The 14,261-nt window shown below is 46.8% G+C and overlaps 1 protein-coding gene across 9 annotated transcripts in view; it reads right to left on the bottom strand.

Annotated features, from left to right (window-relative positions):
• ZMYND8 (zinc finger, MYND-type containing 8) overlaps positions 1-14,261 on the bottom strand; it is a 165,015-nt gene that overhangs the window by 33,545 nt on the left and 117,209 nt on the right. For 5 of the 9 annotated variants that reach the window (XM_011983739.1, XM_011983743.1, XM_011983741.1 and 2 more), the window contains 3 exons: positions 12,859-13,011; positions 9,604-10,113; positions 2,317-2,697 (listed from right to left, as the gene is read on the bottom strand). In XM_011983739.1, the coding sequence (XP_011839129.1) occupies positions 2,317-2,697; positions 9,604-10,113; positions 12,859-13,011 (1,044 nt within the window). The remainder of the gene's footprint in view (positions 1-2,316; positions 2,698-9,603; positions 10,114-12,858; positions 13,012-14,261) is intronic. The other 4 variants (XM_011983744.1, XM_011983747.1, XM_011983748.1 and 1 more) reach the window with 1 other exon arrangement.

The following is a 14,261-nucleotide window of genomic DNA, read 5'->3' as shown; positions in this document are numbered from 1 at the left end:
AGCCTGTGAGGCAGAGTGAATGAAACTCCTTCTCAAAAAACATCACTAATAGGCTGGGCCCAGTGGCTCATGCCTGTAATACCAACACTTTGGGAGGCTGAGGTGGGTGGATCACAAGGTCAGGAGCTCGAGACCAGCCTGGCCAACATAGTGAAACCCCGTCTCTACTGAAAATACAAAAATTAGCCGGGTATGATGGCACATGCCTGTAATCCCAGCTACTCGGGAGGCTGAGGCAGAAGAATTGCTTGAACCCGGGACGCGGAGGTTGCAGGGAACCAAGACCATGCCATTGCACTCCAGCCTGGGTGACAAGGTGAGACTCTGTCTCAAAATAATAATAAATGAAAAATAAATAAAGAGTTTATTTTATTTTATTTATTGAGATGGAATCTCACTCTGTTGCCCAGGCTGAAGTACAGTGGCACTATCTTGGCTCACTGCAACCTCCGCCCTCTGAGTTCAAGCGATTCTCCTGCCTCAGCCTCCTGAGTACCTGGGATACAGGCGCCTGCCGCTGCGCCCAGCTAATTTTTTTTATTTTTAGTAGAGACGGGGTTTCACCATCTTGGCCAGGCTGGTCTTGAACTCCTGACCTCATGACCACCCACTTCGGCCTCCCAAAGTGCTGGAATTACAGGCGTGAGCCACCATGCCCGGCCTATTTTATTTTATTTTTTAAAGAGAGAGAGTTTTGCTATATCACCCAGGCTGGGCTCAAGTGAGCCACTTCAGCCTCCCGAGTAGCTGGGACTATATGGGACGTGCTACCGTGTCCCGTTTTAAATGTGCTTAATTATATGTTTAAAGAATGAGATTCTTGGCCTGGTGCAGTGGCTCACACCTGTAATCCCAGCACTTTGGGAGGCCGAAGCGGGCAGATCACGAGGTCAGGAGTTTGAGACCAGCCTGGCCAACATGGTGATACCCCATCTCTATTAAAGATACAAAAAATTAGCCGGGTGTGGTGGTGTGTGCCTATAATCCCAGCTACTCGGGAGGCTGAGGCAGGAGAATCGCTTGAACCCGGGAGGCAGAGGTTGCAGTGAGCCGAAACCCTGTCTCTTATACACATCTAGATGTGTATAAGAGACAGCAAATATCCGAGACTTGGCTTTGCCCCACCAACTTTTTAAACAGCAAGATTACTCCAACTGTACTCTCAATTTTGCCTGGCCAATTTTTCAGGACCCACTCCCTTGCCATCTTTGAAGTGTTTCACTGGGGGCCAATTCAAGACCTGGCCACCTTTCAACCTCACGTCCTGCTACTCACGAACCCCACTCACAGGGGCGCACTCACTATGAGCTTCCGTTGAAGAACCCAGCCTTTGAGGATCTAGATGCAGGTTTCCTGATAGAAAGAGATCTACATCAATGCTCACAAAAGCCAGACAAACTGGTATCAACCAGTCAGATCAGCACTGTGTTTGGCCTAATTTCAGCTCCAGATGGAGCCTCCTGTAGGGCTGGTGGGAGTTCTGATTCTGCAACTTCAGCAAGTGGTTCTGGAGGCTGGCTCATCTTTTGTGCGTGACGAATTTCCAGTTACTAAGGTAACCTTCGCTATCAACTTCTCGCACTGTACTTTTTCCAAAATAATTCCAAGAGGTTCCCTCATGTGCACAAGGAAATTTATACAAAGATATTCACTGCAGCACTGCTCACAGTAGAAAAAAAACTGAAAGCAACCTAAATACCCATCAGGAGGGGAATGCTTTAAATAAACTATGGAATACTACGCAGCAGTCCGAAAGAACAAGGCAGGGCTGTATGTGCTGACATGGATGGACCTCCAAAACATGCTAATGGGTGGGGAAAAAAAAAAAAGCAAGTATGGTACCATTTTTACGTTTTAAAAAAGAAAAAAAGGGGGCAAAAGGACTAATTTTATGGCATCATATACATGACGCGCACATATATACATACAGATATGTATATATACATATACATGCATACATGCATAGAAAAGCCTTTACAACGGTTGATACTGGTCACTGTGGAAGGGAGAGAATGAAATGGAAGGTAAACGGGACAATAAACTTTTATGTAAAACTTTCTGCCCCCCTTTTAAGGAGAATATATGCATGTATAATTTATAAAATGAACAAAAAAACTTTTTGAAAGTAAAAGAGCAAGTAGCAAAACACTTTTTAAAAATAATGCCAAATGAAATGTGCAAGGCCTTCAAGATACAATGGCCGGGAAACAAACGAGAACTAAAAAAAAAAAAAAAACAAAAGAGCAATGACTTTCTCCTGTCGATGTGGCAAAATGGGAGCGGGCGCCACGGAGAACAGAAGGGGAGGCTCGGTACCTTTCACAGCCTGTCTGGTCTGATATCTCGTCCCCTGGGAAGACTGAGGCTGCTGCTGCTGGTTTTGCTGCTGCTGCTGCTGCTGCTGACGCTGCATCTTCTGCATGTGCCACTTTTGGGAGGACGTTTGAAACTTACTTGATGAGTTCCACACGACCCGCTGCACGGCCGGGGCAGTCTCCTTCGGTAAAAGCGGCCTCTGCTTTTTCACCGGGCTTCCTGTGGCGGCGGGGGCCGGGGCCGTGACGGTGACCGTGGAGGACGTGCTGGTGGTAGCTGTGGCGCCAGCCGCGGGAGTTTGGGCGGAAGAGCGGGTGAGCACCGGCGTTTCCGGGGGAGACTGGCTGCCCGCCGTCGTGGATGGTGGAGCTTTACCTACAACTAGCCAATGCATGAAGAAAAAACAAACAAAAACCGCGATTTCACTCAGGTTCGCCTGCAGGGTCTTGACGCCAGCAAGTTCTGGGTAAAACCTACGAAAGCCAGGAAAGCCGAACCAATTCGGCGTGCCAGGCACACCGCGCTGGAGGAGTACATTCTCACCTAACGCTGAGGCCACTTCTGCTGCGTCTTCCATCTCCACGAGCACCGGCCTCCTTTACTGAGCGCCGGCTCACATCTGAGATACAAGTCAACACCTCTGGGGGCCAATGAGGCAAGCAAGACCCGGCTCCTATGCTCAAGCTCCCCTACACCTAGTGGACAACGCAGTGAGCGAACAGATTCAATCTATGTTCACGCCCTTTTCGCAAAGTTAAAATCTAGTTGGCACTTTGAGAGAGACCCAGCGGAAGTGAATCGAGAGATGAAGAGAAATTCTTTGGCTAGAGAAGGTAGAAAGCAATACTCCAAAGAACCAGATGGCCTCCGAATGGTCAAAGAAGTAAGTAACACTCAATCACCCAGAAAGAAAAGCATTCTTTTTATCTCTTCTGATTCCCTCCAGGACAAAGTCTGAAGGCGGTACTGATAGCCATGACAATACCAGGAACACAAATTCTGCCCCAAGGCCAGAACCTTCCCCCAACGTAATGGTACTGATCTAGGATTGAGTAGCAGTGCTTTGGTTTTGATTGGATTTATTCCTGTCACCAGCTTTTATGTATACTGTGCGCTACTGTTCTTATTGGGTGGTGTTCAAGTCTAAAATGAGTTTTATACTTGCAGATGGTTTTTTCAGGGGGAATTTTTTTAATAAAAAAATAAATTGAGGCCAAGCATGGTGGCTCACGCCTGTAATCCCAGCACTTCGGGAGGCTGAGGCGGGCGGATCACCTGAGGTCAGGATTTTGAGACCAGCCTGACCAACATGGCAAAATCCCGTCTCTACTAAAAATACAAAAAACTTAGCCAGACGTGGTGGTGCACTTGGGAAACTGAGGCAGAACTGCTTGAACCCGGGAGGCGGAAGTTGCAGTGAGCCGAGATCGCGCCACTGCACTCCAGCCTGTGAGGCAGAGTGAATGAAACTCCTTCTCAAAAAACATCACTAATAGGCTGGGCCCAGTGGCTCATGCCTGTAATACCAACACTTTGGGAGGCTGAGGTGGGTGGATCACAAGGTCAGGAGCTCGAGACCAGCCTGGCCAACATAGTGAAACCCCGTCTCTACTGAAAATACAAAAATTAGCCGGGTATGATGGCACATGCCTGTAATCCCAGCTACTCGGGAGGCTGAGGCAGAAGAATTGCTTGAACCCGGGACGCGGAGGTTGCAGGGAACCAAGACCATGCCATTGCACTCCAGCCTGGGTGACAAGGTGAGACTCTGTCTCAAAATAATAATAAATGAAAAATAAATAAAGAGTTTATTTTATTTTATTTATTGAGATGGAATCTCACTCTGTTGCCCAGGCTGAAGTACAGTGGCACTATCTTGGCTCACTGCAACCTCCGCCCTCTGAGTTCAAGCGATTCTCCTGCCTCAGCCTCCTGAGTACCTGGGATACAGGCGCCTGCCGCTGCGCCCAGCTAATTTTTTTTATTTTTAGTAGAGACGGGGTTTCACCATCTTGGCCAGGCTGGTCTTGAACTCCTGACCTCATGACCACCCACTTCGGCCTCCCAAAGTGCTGGAATTACAGGCGTGAGCCACCATGCCCGGCCTATTTTATTTTATTTTTTAAAGAGAGAGAGTTTTGCTATATCACCCAGGCTGGGCTCAAGTGAGCCACTTCAGCCTCCCGAGTAGCTGGGACTATATGGGACGTGCTACCGTGTCCCGTTTTAAATGTGCTTAATTATATGTTTAAAGAATGAGATTCTTGGCCTGGTGCAGTGGCTCACACCTGTAATCCCAGCACTTTGGGAGGCCGAAGCGGGCAGATCACGAGGTCAGGAGTTTGAGACCAGCCTGGCCAACATGGTGATACCCCATCTCTATTAAAGATACAAAAAATTAGCCGGGTGTGGTGGTGTGTGCCTATAATCCCAGCTACTCGGGAGGCTGAGGCAGGAGAATCGCTTGAACCCGGGAGGCAGAGGTTGCAGTGAGCCGAAACCGCCCCATTGCACTCCAGCCTCGGTGACAGGGCAAGACTCCATCTCAAAAAAAAAAAAAAAAACACAGATTCTTTAAATAAAAATATTAAGTCAAAAATTATACAAGCAGGACTTGAGAACGGGAAAGACAATGAATGTGAATGACTCAAGTTTGAAAAATACTGCCATATGGAGTATATCATCTTGGAAGAGCTGGGCTGGTAAGGAATAAAGGGTAGGATTTCAACAGGCGGAAAGTGAGAATCTAGAGGGAACAGCATCAGCCAAGATATGTGTAGGAACAGAAAGCATTTGGGTAAGTGAGGGCAGGCAAGGAGGAGGGGCTGGAAGGCAGGTTAGAGCCAGAAGCACTGAGCAGCAGGTAGAGGGGATGACCACATGGGTGCTTATTTGTAAAGGTGGCTCAGTTATGGATGCACAGGCCTCAGCCCCCGGTTAGGTGAGCCTGTGCCCCAGAGAGAGTATCTGGGGAACACACACCACACCCAGGTACAAGCTAGCACCCCTGATCTTGGACTATACTCCCTGACATCAAACTCCTTTAAATAAGGATTATGTCTGTCTTTTTTATTTTTATTTTTTATTTTTTTTGAGACGGAGTCTCACTCTGTTGCCCAGGCTGGAGTGCAGTGGCGCGATCTCGGCTCACTGCAAGCTCTGCCTCCCTGGTTCACACCACTCTCCTGCCTCAGCCTCCAGAGGAGCTGGGACTACAGGTGCCCGCCACCACACCCAGCTAATTTTTTGTATTCTCAGTGGAGGCGGGGTTTCACTGTGTTAGCCAGGATGGTCTTGATCTCCTGACCTCGTGATCCGCCTGCCTCAGCCTCCCGAAGTGCTGGGATTATAGGCGTGAGTCACTGTGCCTGGCCTATGTCTGTCTTTTTAAGATCAGTATTACCCAGAAAAAGACATGAGCTTAATTACTCCAAGGATTTTCATTCAGTAAGCTGTGGGTTTTAAGAAGCCAAGGAGGAGAAGAGACAAGCTGACTATTCTGACTTCAGGGGGAGTTCTCGATGGTTATCACTTGTTGCTGGCCCTCCTGCTTCCCCAGAGAGGAGAATCCAGCCAAGCTGGTCGACAAGAGCCCAGGGTGGGTCCAGAAGGAGGGCTTCCTGCAGTGAAGAACTCCGGTGCTTCCAGGGCCACCTGCCAGATATGGGGCACTGTCCCCGCCTCTTCCAGGTGCAGATGAGGTGTTGAACGGGGCCCTTCTAAGAGGAGGGCATGGGGGCAGTGCCTTAGCAGAGCTTCTAACCTGCATAAGTGCCTTCAATGCCTTTTTTTCCTGCCACATCACCAAAAAATATACTGTTATTGTTGATTAGCTAGCCTGTCTCCCCACTGTAAGGGCAACCTCAAAATGGTCGTTTTTCTCTCTCCTGATTTGTTCTCCTGAAACAGCCAGCAGGGCCGAGGGGTTACTGCTCTGCAGTGATCACAGCTGGCTCTCTGCCAAATAAAGAACTGGAGTATACAATCTGATAAGATTCCAGGCTCAAAATTGTATGGAGTTATTTAGATACCAAAATATCTAAATTTCTAGGAATCCTGATGGTTTATGGAGACAAAATGAGGCTATAGGAAATTTCATTTGTCCCAGAAATTTGGAGGACATAATCAATCACCTGTAGCGGAAAAAAAGGGCAAATTTTTTTAAAGGGTCAGCACCTGAGAAGCTGACCTATCAAATTAACCTACTTATTCCTGAATCTGTCACTGGTCACTGTTTTTCATTTATAAAGCAACGACTTTTTAAGAGAAAAATTAGCATCCCCTTTGTAGAAGGATGGAAATTACTAATGTGCCAGTGAAAGCACAGCAAAGAGTCTTTCAGTGTACTCTCTTTGCTTCTGTTCTGAGGTTACTAGCTATAAAAGCTGTTTTGCCATCTGAAGATTCATATTCTACCCATAACTGCATCCCTAGTGGAAGGTGAGCTGGAGGTCACAACAGCGCAATCCAAAATGCCCTTCACTTACTAAACTCTTAAGTGAAAACACATCATTGAAAAGATGCTCTCTAGCAGAGCCCGACATGAAAATTTTTCAAGACCCAAACCACCATCAGCTCTGAATTTAAGATCAACTGGTTTTGCCCCAAGCCTTAGGAAGCTGCTCTAACTGAACTGTGTTTTAGAATCATCTTCAGCTTAATTGTCCACTGTCTACTAAAGCTTCCTGGAGAAATTCCCTTCAGACATCAGTGTGAGGAAGAGCTCTACTTCTTTTAATCAACTAGAATGGTTTTTTATTTTTCAGAAAGTATGAGATCTTCTAAGGTACTGTGTTTCCCATTCTGCTTTCAGAGCCAACTTCCCTAACTCTGAAGGTTGAAATAGTACAGATTTCTGTATAAAACCTTTCCCCAGACCACTTGCTATTCTACTTTCACTTTCCTTTTACATGGATGTCTTTATTTTCATCTTGTTTCATATGGTTATGTATCCTTGTCAATCTGTTGCAAATTCTTTCTGGAAGAGGTAGGACGCATAAAACCAATCAATCAAAAGATCAGTTCCAGAAAGAAAGATCACTATAAATATGTCATTCGTAGGAGCACTGCCATCTGCACCCAAATATTCCTACAATCCTCATGAAATAAATACTACTCCTACTCCTATTGTTCTCTGCAACAACAGAGACAGTCTCTCAAACCCCAATCCACGACATACTCATAATTTTTCAGAGGTCATCTATAAATCTAACAGATGGGTCAGGATGGTTTGATGGCCTATCCTCCCTCCCTTATGTAACTACATCTCTCTCTTCCTCCACTGCATCTCTCACAGACATTCTCTTTAGCTGAAATGCAGGAATCCTCTCTCACTCTGACAGCTGAGGTTCCAGAATTGACCATGGATGGTCAATTCCAGGTTGACCATAACCACAGCAGAAAGATTCTCAAGGCCCATCCCTGACTTGCTTTAAGCCACCAGACTACGGAAATCCCAAAGGACATGGAGTTACATCTTATTCAAGGGTTTGATTGACAGGTTAGCTCCTGATAGAAGTTAGGCACAGTCAAGATTTAAACCTGGCTATCCCTTAAGTTACTCGCCACGTACATAAGGTTTTATGGCTACAACCTGTCATCTGTCCTTGGGCAATGTTTCTTCTAGGCCCTCAGTTAATTCTTCAGTATCTTTACTGAGCATGTTGAATCCTCTAACCTACCTGCCAAGCCAACTGAAAAATGTGAATACTTTTGTCAGTGGGAAGGACATCCTTCCGATCATTCACACACCCCTTTTGAGGGCTTGTTAACATGCCCAGGCTGCACTACGCTGTGGGGTAGTCACTGCTGGTTCAGAATATAACAGCAGCCTCTGAGACTCAGGGGATATTTGACAATAACTGATTGCCATATTTGTGATTGCCACAACTGGGCAGGTAAGGCTGCCATCTGGCTGGTAGAGGCCAGGGATACAGGAAAATATCCTCCAATACACAGGACTAAGAATTATCCAGGGCAAACTGTCAGAGTGCAAGGTTGTGAAACTCTGGACTCAGTTAAGGTAGATGCAGTAAGATTAAAAGATTAACAGCCAATATGGCCAGACGCAGTAGCTCATGCCTGTAATCCCAGCACTTTGGGAGGCTGAGCTGGGTGGCTCACCTGAGGTCAGGAGTTCGAGAACAGCCTGGCCAACATGGTGAAACCCTGTTTCTACTAAAAATACAAAAATTAGCCAGGCGTGGTGGTGGGAGGCTACTCCCAGCTACTTGGGAGGCTGAGGCAGGAGAATCACTTGAACCCGGGAGACAGAGGTTGCAGTGAGCTGAGATTGGGCCATTGCACTCCAGCCTAGGTGACAAGAGCCAAACTCTGTCTGTCCCCCCAAAAAAGCCAACACACATATCTACCATACTTCATTTTCTAGTGCCCTAAGAAGCACTCAGTATTCTGGCACACCACCCAAATAGTGTCCTACTATTGTAAGAAAATATACTTGGAGATGCCTAGGTGGCATGAGGGGAGGAAAGATATGCTGCAATCATCAAAACCTTTGAAATGAACACTTCTTTTTTTTTTTTTTGGAGAGGAGTCTTGCTCTGTCACCCAGACTGGAGTGCAGTGGCACAATCTCGGCTCACTGCAACCTCCTCCTCCTGGGTTCAAGTGATTCTCCTGCCTCAGCCTCATTAGTAGCTGGGATTACAGGTACCTGCCACCACGCCCGGCTAATTTTTGTATTTTAGTAGAGACGGGGTTTCACTATGTAGGTCAAGCTGGTTTTGAACTCCTGACCTCAAATGATCCACCCACCTTGGCCTCCCAAAGTACTGGCATTACGGGCATGAGCCACCATGCCCGGTTTGAAATGAACACTTCTAACCATTTAAGACTTGTCAAAAGAGAATGAGATGTCTGTGGAATGGAGCAATGAAGGATCATTTGACAAGATCCAAATGTTACCAAACACTTTGAGGAAATAAATGAGCATATTGGAGAAGAAGCTGCTCAGACTAAAAATGACTTGGTCACTAAAAGTAACCACCATTTTCTAAGAGACTTCTCTTTCTGTACTCAAAGTCAATCATATTGGATACCGAGCAGGTTAAAGGTAGGTAGGCCCGTGTTTGAGTCCAGGTCCTGTTCTGTGACAAGCTAGGTAACCTTAAACCAAACACAGCTTCACTGTGCCTCTCTCTCAGTGTGTTAGCGGGTCACATAACTTTTGGTTTGTTTGTTTAAGGGTCATGTAAGTTTTGATAGTAAGTGTACGAGGTAGGATTCTAAACCAAATTAAGAAAACTGGAAATGGATACAATCACTTACCATCCTGTTTGGGAGACGGTTCTTTGGGTTCCTTCTTATTTTTTCGACCCTCCCGCCCAGAATGGTCTTCTCCTAAATCTATGACAAGTTCACTCTCTGAATCGGAGTCCAGGCCCAAATGGACTGTTGGGGAATCCGTCTCATCTTTTCCCTTCAGTTTATCCTTTGTGGGGTGAGGTGATGGTTTTGCCTTTTCAGAAAAGTCCTTCTCAGGCTCAGGGCTGGCCTTGTCCTTGACTGCTCCAGGGTCTGTCTTCTCGCTGGCTGGTGATGTGCTTTTCAGCTCCTCTTTAATCTCCACTGGGTTTGTAGGCTTGGGCTTTTTTTTAACAGCAGATGGCTCTTTGTCCATCCGACAACCCTCTTTGTCCTCTGTGTCTTCTGGCTCGTTCTTGGACTTCTGCTCATCATCACTGATATACTCACTATCGCTACTATCTGACTTCTCAGAATCCTCCGAATCGCTGTGCTCTACGGCCGTATAAACATCTTCCGAGATTTCATTTATGCCTAAATTCAAAAAGAAAACCCAGCATGTGGCGTAGTCACAAAATAAAGAGCAGGACGAAAAATGCAAACACTTTCCACAGCAAATGCCGGAATAAGAAAAGCACATTTCAAATCACATCACATTGGCCTGAATGGGGCCAGTAATAAACCCAAGTGGCAACTGGCTATGGCTGCACTTGCCTTTGGAGAGGGTTTTGGGTGTTAACATTCAAAGGAGACACAGGACCTACCAACAGAAATTTTAAATTTATATGGCGCTAAATATGTGGTGCCAAATTTTTGCAACGTTGATAACTAATTGGGATTACTGAGAATGAGAGGGCTGGAAGGGAACAGCAGGGATAAGCTGTTCAAACTGATCCAGTTTACAGATTAGAAAACAGAGGCCCAGGGATATCACCTGCCCTAGGACACAAGACAGAGGCCAGGCCAGTACCCTGCGTTCCTGGCTCCCCACCAACACTCTTCCCTTGGGTTTCCAAAGCGTTAAAGTTCTTGATCCTTTGTGTCTAGGCCAAAGAAAATAAGCCAAAGCCTTAAAGCAGAGGTTGCAAACAGCCCACAAGCCACATCTAGCTTGCAGACATGTTTCATGGGAGAGGCACTGGTTTGCTCCACAGGGTATCTTGTCTGCTTTTAATTTATAAATGTGTTGTCCAATTCACGAATCAGGAAATTTCACAAAGAAATCAAAGCAGGGGCTTCTGATGAAAGAGCGGAAAATCTAGCTGCTCTGGGTCACCGGCCTGCCAGGCATTGGCTGGGACAGGAAAGCCAATCGCTCCACTAGGCAAAGGACACACTTGTCTCCAGGTGACCCGGGTGCCCGGCCCTCTCTCTTGTTCCCTGCACTCATGTGGAAAGTCAACTGCCACTCGGTGTGCACTGCTCTTCCACTGGTAAAGGAGTCAGGAGAAAAGTCACATACTTCTGTTTCTTTCAAAAGGGAGAAGCACAAACTAGCAGGTATTTCACAAACAAAATGGGCAAAAGCACATTTCTAACAATAGTTCCATTTAACCCATTTATGGCTCCTGCTCCCAACCATATGTTATGCCATCATACTATAGGAGATAATACTATATCCTAAACTTTTGGAAAGAGGAAAGAAAACCCAATCAAGTCTGTGCAATCTCTTCATTCTAGAGCAATGGCCACTGTGAATGGTGCCACTGTCCGACCTAGACACACGAAAAAGAAACCTGCAAAAGTATCAGAGCCATGAACAGCCCAGGGCATGGGGGATCAGCAGGATCATTGGGGAATATATCTGCCTCCACCAGGGTTCAATCAAAAACACAAGTCCAGCCAGGCACAATGGTGCGCACCTGTGGTCCCAGATATTCAGGAGGCTGAGGCAGAAGAACTGCTTGAACCCAAGAGTTCAAGGCTAGCCAGGGCAACACGGGAAGAACACAAGCCAAAATACAAACACCCAGGTCTGGTATAAGTCTGGGATCCTAGGCTTGTGCTACTGGTAGCTAATGATTGGAAACAAGAACAAAAAGTGTAACCACGTATGTGATAGGAAAAGCTTGGGTACTGGAGTCCAAAGGATATGAATTCAAATCCTGCTCTTCTGTTTTTATTACTGGTTGACCCTGAACAAGTTATTTATCTCTCTGAGCCTCAGTTTCTGTATCTGCAAAATGGGACTGATAAAGTATCAACCTCCCAAGACGATCTATATGCAGTGCTTAGCATAGTGTCAAAGGAAACACTCAGTAAATAGAAATAATACAATTCTTATTAGCAATAAAAATAAACCAAGAGCTGGACCAGCTGCATGGAAGGACCCAAGAGGATAATTTAAATGGCATGCCAAATTTCACCCATGCCACCCAATGTCCTCACCAAACAGGCAACCCAATGGGAAGTGGTGTCCTCTGGACAGCCCCAGATGGTCCCTAACTCTAGCTGCTTTCTCACCTGAAGATGCTCAGAGAAACTTGCTCTCCAGGGGCCCAGCCATCCCTAACTTCTTTACAAATGCCCTCCTAGCTTTACTTACTTATTCAACAAACATTCCAGAGCATCTACCATGTGGACAGACCAAGTACCATAGAGAAGGTAAATCCTCATAAAACAGCCTCCCTGCCCTCAAGGAGCTTCCAGTCTAGATTGGGAGGGACACCTCCACACAAAGGGAACATTGCTACTTCTGAGCAATAAAGTACCAAAGGAGGAGGGCAGATGGGGAGGGCAGTCAGGGAAGACTTCCTGGAGGAGGTGAGATCTGAGCTCAGCCTCACAGAAGGCAGGATTCAGGTAGGCAGTATGAAGGCAGGCAGCACAGGGAAGAGGAAGGAAGGCAACAGCTACAGAAGCAGGGTTTACCAGGTAGGGAGGAGACCAGTCTGGAGGGAAAGGGTTTCGTGTCGGACACCTGCAGAACACACTGACTACTCGTGTGGAGACACTGATGTGTACTGAGAAGGAGAGCAGAGGCAAACTCAGAAGATCCTCATTCTGCTCGTAAACCTTGATGCTTCAAACCTGTATCTCGAGTTTCCAGGCTGCTTTCACCAAAGAATAAACTGATGAGTTCAAAGAGCCCCGAATTAACTATCAAGTCTGAAGTCTTTTGCCATGAGTGGAAATATATTTTAGCTGAGCAAATCGTTCAAAGTTAAAGCAGCTGCTAAAAGCAGCCAGGATTCAACCTTGATTTCATCAGGGTAGTATCCCTACCAGTAAAGATAACAATGATACTGCTGGGAAAAAAAAACAAAACCAAAGATATACCTAATTGTGCTTTGCAACTCTCTATGGTCTTGTCAAGATTCAGCTGGAACCTGCTACGAATCTGGCGCTTGGGAGAGATGAGAGGAACAGGGGTGGACTGTTGCTGGACCGACTCGCTCAGCTCCTTCAAATCCATTTCGGCTTTGCTTCGATCTGAAAGAGACCATCACACCCTCGTAAGACCAGGCACACACCATGCTCATCACGGAGCTTTGTCCTTGCAAAGTCAGAGCAAAACACACATTTTAGAACATGGGGAAGGGGGATACTTTTTTTGTCATTCGTCCCAACAATATCATCTGCTCAACCACATGGAGTGACATGAAGATAATGGCCCGCGTGAACATGTTTGGCAGGTTTAAACAGTCCACTGAACAATCGTCTGGGTGACTTTCAATATTTAAAATGGACAATCCCAGCCAGATGGCTCAGTGTGTGGAAGTCAACACCAGTAGGGACCCTCCAAAGACAAAGGTTACGGGCAGATATTCAATCTCAATTTCAGTGAACAAAGCAACGCCAAGCCTGGTCAGGGTGCACTTATAACTTCAGGTCCAGATTGAAGAGGACTTGTATCCAAGAAAGATGGCGACCCCCTCGAAAACACCCTAACAATTGGGGGCCCTAGATGCCTATTTGCCACGGAGGCTTCAGTTTTCATTCTCAGTGGACCTAGTCTGGGGTGGAAACTAGAAAGAGTGGGGAATATAAGATAGGCAGACGTTCCAGCCAGTGTGCTGTGGCTCACAGCATCTACGTAAGGTAAGGGGAACAGATTAGCCCTGGATACTCAACCTTTCTCTAACAGGTCTCGTTCTAAGGTCCTCAGCCTAGTCACAGGCAGAGGTCTCTGGGGGGTGACTCAGGCCGGAGGTCCTGTCTCCTCACTTCTGTGAGGGCTCTTTGTAGGACCAGCAGGACAGATTCCAAAGAGTCAGAGAGCTTACATTTCTTGGATTCCTTTCCCACCTACTCCAGCGCCCCCTATTAAGAGTTTTAGTGGCTGCAAAGGTCCCAAAAGCAACAAGCGACTCTGCAGGTGGGGCCTACTGTCCTCCACTGTGCCTGCTACCCTCTGGCATCCCCTCCAACCCAACCAAAGCAAAGTGTGGGGCATCTGTCCTACCCCAGCCGATCCCAGAAAATAAGTCAGAAAGCAGGTGGCATCCAATCAACCCACAAAGAGGAGAAGCCACCTCTGAGCCTGTTCCCAACAGCCATCAGCTTGCTCCCCGGACTTCGCGCTTCATCTCCCTGCTCCCTCCACACCTCAGGCCACCTCCGGTCACTAGGCTATGAAAGAGGCCCCGGAATCTAGTGTGAGAGCTGGGCTGGAAGTGCTGTTTAAAGCCATCACTCTCTCCTACCTTTTTCCTTTGGCCTGACCCAACCACTTTCCTGTT

This window comes from Mandrillus leucophaeus, unplaced genomic scaffold (assembly GCF_000951045.1).
Source record: "Mandrillus leucophaeus isolate KB7577 unplaced genomic scaffold, Mleu.le_1.0 Scaffold255, whole genome shotgun sequence".
NCBI classification, from domain to species: Eukaryota; Metazoa; Chordata; class Mammalia; order Primates; family Cercopithecidae; genus Mandrillus; species Mandrillus leucophaeus.
Note: the sequence above shows the minus strand (reverse complement) of the source record. Positions and strands in the feature narration are given on the sequence as shown.